At 38.0% G+C, this 6,000-nt stretch overlaps 1 protein-coding gene across 3 annotated transcripts in view; it reads left to right on the forward strand.

Moving 5' to 3' along the window:
* ATXN7L1 (ataxin 7-like 1) overlaps positions 1 to 5,916 on the forward strand; it is a 39,579-nt gene extending 33,663 nt beyond the window's left edge. For 2 of the 3 annotated variants that reach the window (XM_008944125.1, XM_008944126.1), the window contains 2 exons: positions 17 to 91; positions 3,363 to 5,916. In XM_008944125.1, coding sequence (XP_008942373.1) covers positions 17 to 91; positions 3,363 to 3,404 — 117 coding nt within the window. In that variant the 3' untranslated portion in view covers positions 3,405 to 5,916. The remainder of the gene's footprint in view (positions 1 to 16; positions 92 to 3,362) is intronic. The other variant, XM_008944127.1, reaches the window with a different exon arrangement.
* Positions 5,917 to 6,000: the final 84 nt, after the last annotated feature.

The raw sequence follows: 6,000 nt of genomic DNA on the forward strand, positions 1-6,000 counted from the left end.
AATTAATGTCTTTCAGATTGGAAAAAATAGCAGTCTAGCTTTGTCACAATCCAGTCCTTCGAGTACATCAAACCCAGTACACAACAGACAAGTAAGTTGCTTTAAAAAAGTATACTTAAGTAGTCTGTAAGCGGTTTTGAAATATTTTATACTGTAGAACCTTAAAATACAATTTTGTGCAGTTCTGTATAGAAGCTGTCTTTTGGTGAACTAATACTAGATTTCTGCTCTCTTTATTTTTTTTCCAGCTATTTTCCCCTCCAAGATTTATGACTAACAAGTTTTCTGCTTGTTTTTTGCCACCTGTAACATGCCTCAGGTTGGCTTATGTGCTGCTCACTGGCTGTTGCTTTGGTGGTACAAACTCAGCAGCAGCAACTGTCTGCGCAGGGTCCAGCTAAGCTGGTGTGGTTTTCCTGCCCAGCTTCCCCTGCTGAGTGCCATCAGCAGAGTGCCCAGGCTGGCACAGGAGGGACAGCAGATAAAAATAGGCCAGAAGTGAAAGCCGCAAAGGAAGGATGGAAACAGGACAGAGAAGACAGGGCACTTGAGTGTTCAGAGAAACTAATCTGAAAGCATAACTAAACTAAGCATCATCTCAGTTGTTCTTGGACTGTGAGAAATTCTTAGCACTCCCACTATACTTCTTTATCACACACACTAGGCAGATAATTATAATAAAATCAGTAACTCATTGTTTTTGTGAGGGCAGGTTCTTGACTTGTGATCCGGCCCTCATCTGTCTGGAGGACGGCTGGACTAGTTTTGCTTTTTTTTTTAATATGGCTACTACTGTTTGACTCTCCAAGTTGAGTAGTTTATCAAGAATTAATTCTCAAGATCCTTCTTTGGTATGAAAAGTCTTCCCACTTCAGCAAGGTGTAGTCAGAAGTAAACAAAAATTCCGGAGGACTTTTCTGTACAACCAGTCGGTGTTTTAGAATTCTGTTACGTCTGCTGGCTAAATTATACAAGAGTAGTTATTCCAAATAGCTGTGCTGCCTAGTTTCTGCTGTGTGGACACAGCAAAAGAATAGTAATGATTGTAGTAACAATAACCCACAACTATATCCCCATTACAAATATTCTGAATCACTCACATCTTCAGATGAACTTCCCAACAGTAATTGTTAGGTTTTTTTTCCTCTTGGTTCTGAATTCAAAGCAGTTTACTCGTGGAAGAGCTACTCTGAAAGGAAAAAATTGGGAAGGTTTTTCACACATTTAGGACCTGGCATTCTCCTGTGAGAGACATTCATCCAGCTACTAGTAACACACATGGGATAAAGCCGTTCTGAAGTGCAAAACTGTTTTTGCTTTAACCTCCTGCTCCTGTGTCAGTGTAAAACAGCCGGTCCCCACGGAGCAGAGCTTGTTGGGCTCTGTTGCCTAGATCCCATGGGGAAAACCTAACAGTACAAAACATTAATTTTGTGGCAGCCTTATGTAAACAGAGGCTATTGCTGAGCTGCCGGGCTGCCTGATTCTGTAACTTCATCAAAAATAGAAGTGTGTGCTTCTTTTAAGGCCCACAAACTCTTTATTGTTAAAAATATGTTTCTGCCAGTTTTGTAGCTGAGTGTGGAGGTGAGAATACAAATATAAAATAAAATTAAGATGTATTAAGTTTTATTTAACTTCTTTTTAAAAACCTTCTTAACCCAGGATTTTAGTATTTGGGATGATGAATAATGATTATCTGTCTAATAAATGCCTGTCACTGTCAAAATAAATCCGAGCTGCTTTGTTGACAGCTTTCATCCCCAATTTAGTGACTGAGTGGTCCCTAAATAAAATGTTAGCCTTAAACTGTGCTATAATATTTCTTTATAAGGATGTTATTAATTAGGCAATAATAAGTGGATTTGCAAGTATATGCTGTGTCAGTAAAGATATTACTGGGGGAACCTGAGCTGTCTTGTTTTTAATATTAGTGTTATAATCATGATAGACAGGGAGCCCAAGCGAAGCAAGGTCTGTGGGCAGAGTCAATCTGCTGCACACTGGAGTTTATAGTTGGAAAAATCAGGCAAGTTTTCATGAGTACAAGTCAGAACAGCGGAGTTTTAGGAATGCAGTTTGGAGGGGGATTGCAGCCGTCAAGCTGAAGGTGCATATGGGGCAGTTCTGCTGGACTGCCTCCACTGCGTTCCCTGGTCAGGCAGCCTCTCGGGGTTGTCTGCTGGAGCCAAGCAGAGAGCTGGAAGGTTGTGGTGTCTCAAGACAGGGAGAGGGGTCCTTAACTCAACACAAGGTTGAGTGAATGGGGGAGAACAAGGCATTTGGGAAGCTGCATTAGGCTGTAAACCCAGTCCTATTTGAACCTGTGATCGCCTGCATGCAGTGCTACTGAGAAAGCCGGTGGCCCCGCTCACCCCCGAAGGCACCTGGCTGGAGCTGAGAGGACATGTGGCAGCGCTGTGGAAGTCACCTGCCACCAGCAACTGGGTGTTCCTCACTACTGACATGTGAGATAAAGGTGCCTCGCAGCTGTTCTGATCTCACACACGTAATTTCTTTCAGTCCATTTGCAGCAGTGCACTGTACTCGCAGGGGCTCCTTGGGGGGGCTGCTCGCTCCCATCGCACTAGCCTCAGTCAGGTTAAAATCAGACAAATCATTCTGAGTTCACAGTTAATTGCAGTGTAGCTGCATCTATTTGAGACGTGAATTGGGGCTTGTATGCATAAAAGCGTGCCTGGTTTTCCAACTATTGTTGCTTTAATTAAAGAAAACAAATTAATTTTCCTACAAAACCAATTTGTTTCTTAACAAACATTAATGGAATGACAATTTTACAGTCAAATTAATTGTGTCTGTTAATACAAATTCTGTATTAAAAGCTTGTTTTCTCCAGATTTTATCCTTGTTCCAGGTTTATAACTAATCAAGTGTTTTTGTCTTCATAGTGCTTTTAGGTGCCTGAATGTGTTAACACTTCAAGACCTCAGTATGCGGTGGTTTTTAAATACTGAGTAACTAGATGGTTTTGTTAAGGAAAGGTGACAACGTGTATGCTGTGTGGGGATTCCTTGTGCATGAAAACATGCTGTGTAGAGGAACAGATTCTTCAGAGTTGGTGTCTAATTGCTGCTCTTTATTTGTAATGATTCACCAAGTTAATGAACGTGAGATTCACCAAAGCTGACTGAAATCAGACAGTCCCAGAAGGAAACGCACTGTTTATTCAAAGCCGTTCGTTCTCTTAGAGGTCTAATGTAATCAGTAAACAGGGAGGGAATTTTGTTCAGGGACTTGAAATAAATTCCTGCTTTGAGTTCTGTCAGACGCAGATGTTATTAAAGTATTATATTCTGAAAGACATTTTGTGATTTTGAACCTGGCTCTGGTTTCTCTTTTAGAAGACATCAAACCGGACTGGTAGAATAAGGACTCTTCCATAACAAGGAAAAGGAACCAGCCTATAATCTCTAGCTCTCAGCAGCCCTACTCCACAGGGTTTTTTCTTTTCTATGTCCTGCAGACAGATTTAACCTTTTATGAATTTGTGGTTTTAAAGAGAATTAAATTTACAGAAAACTGTAATAGTGATTTGTTTAGTTTTTCACTTGTATTTGCCACTGATCTGTGTGTTCTGCTTGGTTATGTTTCATGCCTTTTAAAGCTGTTAGTGTTGCAATGCTCCCTTTGTTTCCTTACCAGAACACAGCAGACATTCCAAAAAAAAAAACCAACCCAGATCATGATTTGAATTTATTTAAAGGATCTCCAAATTTTTTCATTAAAGAAAAATTACAGTAATTCTGTATTTAAGCTTGTCCTATGGATAAAAATTGAGTGCATTTCTTAGCAATTTTCAAACAGCTGGGGCACTGCAACTTTAGGGACTAATCCTTGACTGGTGCTCTGTACCTACAGCATTTCATTATTTTGGTGGGAATTCTGAGTGTTCAGCCTCTTCCAGGATCAGGCTCTTTAGGGAATTTGTTCTTCAATCAATGCATAGCAGATTTTTGCACCAAGCTGTAATTAATGTTATTGAGGGCTCAACGTGTCGAATCCACGTATCTCGTGGATTCCTAGACCCTTAAGATCAACAGCCTTTGATAACTTCAGTAGACAGTTTGGGTTTGCAAGGACAGGAGTTGAGCAGACTGGCTTGCATTAATAGAATTGCACTGACAGTTTTTCTTATAGGATTACTGAATAATTTTTTAATAAAATATAGATTTTATAATCAGGAAGCCAATACTGGGTACTGGAACAATAGTACAGAGGAGTTAATTTTTATTTCTACAGTGTTAAAAGTGCACTTATATGCTGGTTTATTTACAACTTGGGGAAAGGCGAGAGACTGCAAACAGGGAGATTATTACTACTTTCTTTTTTAAAAAAAGAAGGCTTAAGGCAAATTTTAAGACTAAAAATGTTTAAGCAATTATAAACAAGGCTAGACCCTTTGAAAAAAAGTTTAGAAATATTCTTAAAATAAATTTTTATAGTGTTAATTTTGTAATAATTTATGTTTTGCTATACTTCAGAGCTAACTGACCGGTATAGTTTCAGAAACAGTATGAAACTTAGGAAAGTTTAAGCAATGTTTATATTTTTAAAATGTTCTTTGAATTATGTTTTTATTGTACATTTCTTCAGACTGAAAAATGTGTACATATCTTTGTTATTTTTGCACAATTTTTGTCTTGTTCAGTTTTAGGAGCAGTACTGTGTTGATTTTTTAATTTATTTTGAGTTATAAAACTGCAGGAGTTTAAAAATCTCAGTAACAAAGTCATCCTCTGTAATCAATGAACTGCTATTTCTAGTTGTCGAGGGAAAACAGTGGTTGTGTGAGATTCAGTGGTTGCTTCTGAGAAATAATGCTAGTCAAAGACTGAAGGAGCAATTTTGTAGTTTTAGGAAGCTTTAGCTCTTTCCATCCATCTTTTAATCAGAAAGCTGGAATATGGAGCCTGTCTTTGAATGCTGCTTAATTTTTTTTTCAACTGGCTTACACCTGACAGCATTTCAGGAAAGTCACGTGCGAAGTAAAATCCCATGGTGTTCTCTCATCATCAAAGAGTCATTATTTAATTACACGTATCGAAAATTTCAGCCTGCAAAGTGAAATGGAAATAAACATTTGGGAAAAAAAAAAAGCGGCTACAAACTGGAGCAGCCTGTACTGCATTATTCGTGTAGCATTCCCCCCGTCGGTCGTTCTCCTCCCCTTGTGATTTGTTTCCAGCAATAGAGGCTCAGAAGCTTTGGTTGTTACACACACGCAATGCATAGGCCCGTCAGCCATAAAAAGCGACTTGGATAACTTGTATGCCTTCTTTTGTATCGATGTAACAATTGTAAATAGTGCTGATCGACCTTTGTAGAGAATAGTTTATACAGCATATTCTATTATTGCTGATTCTCAGTGAACTATTGTTTTAAAAAAAAAGAAGAAAAAAAGAAATTTTTCTATTTACACCTTATATTTTGTTATGCTGTTGACCCATGGCACTTTAACAAAACTCTGTGGGTTTTGCATAGCTGGTCAGTCATGGGATATATTAAATAACTGTTGTTGCACAGAAATGAATTTGCACCTGCTATATTGTGCTTTCCTACTACAGATTTTAGAACCTTTTCCAGAAGACTTTTGAAGAAAGCATGTCCAATCATTCTAAGAAAAAAATAATGCCATACTTGTACAGCCAATTTCTTTTCTACAATCCATATTTTGTAACACTAAGTATTTTCATTCTTTGTCCTGCACCTTTATGTATTAGCAGTATCAAATAGAATTCATTCCATGCTTGTGATAATTGTAAGCAGAATAAATGTCTAAAGTAGGTGTAAATAGTAAATTCTATGGCTTACAGTTTAAAAAAGGAAAAACAGAACAAACATGTATCTGATTGATACTGCCATGGTTCAACACCGGGCCTGGAGATATTCTCTAGTGAGCGATTGTATTTTTTGGTTTTTGGTTTTTGCTTTTTTTTTTTTTTTTTTTTTTTTTTTTTACATGTGTTTCTTAATAAAATA

The sequence above is a fragment of the Merops nubicus genome, unplaced genomic scaffold (genome assembly GCF_000691845.1).
Source record: "Merops nubicus isolate BGI_N331 unplaced genomic scaffold, ASM69184v1 scaffold42987, whole genome shotgun sequence".
In the NCBI taxonomy this organism is placed as follows: Eukaryota; Metazoa; Chordata; class Aves; order Coraciiformes; family Meropidae; genus Merops; species Merops nubicus.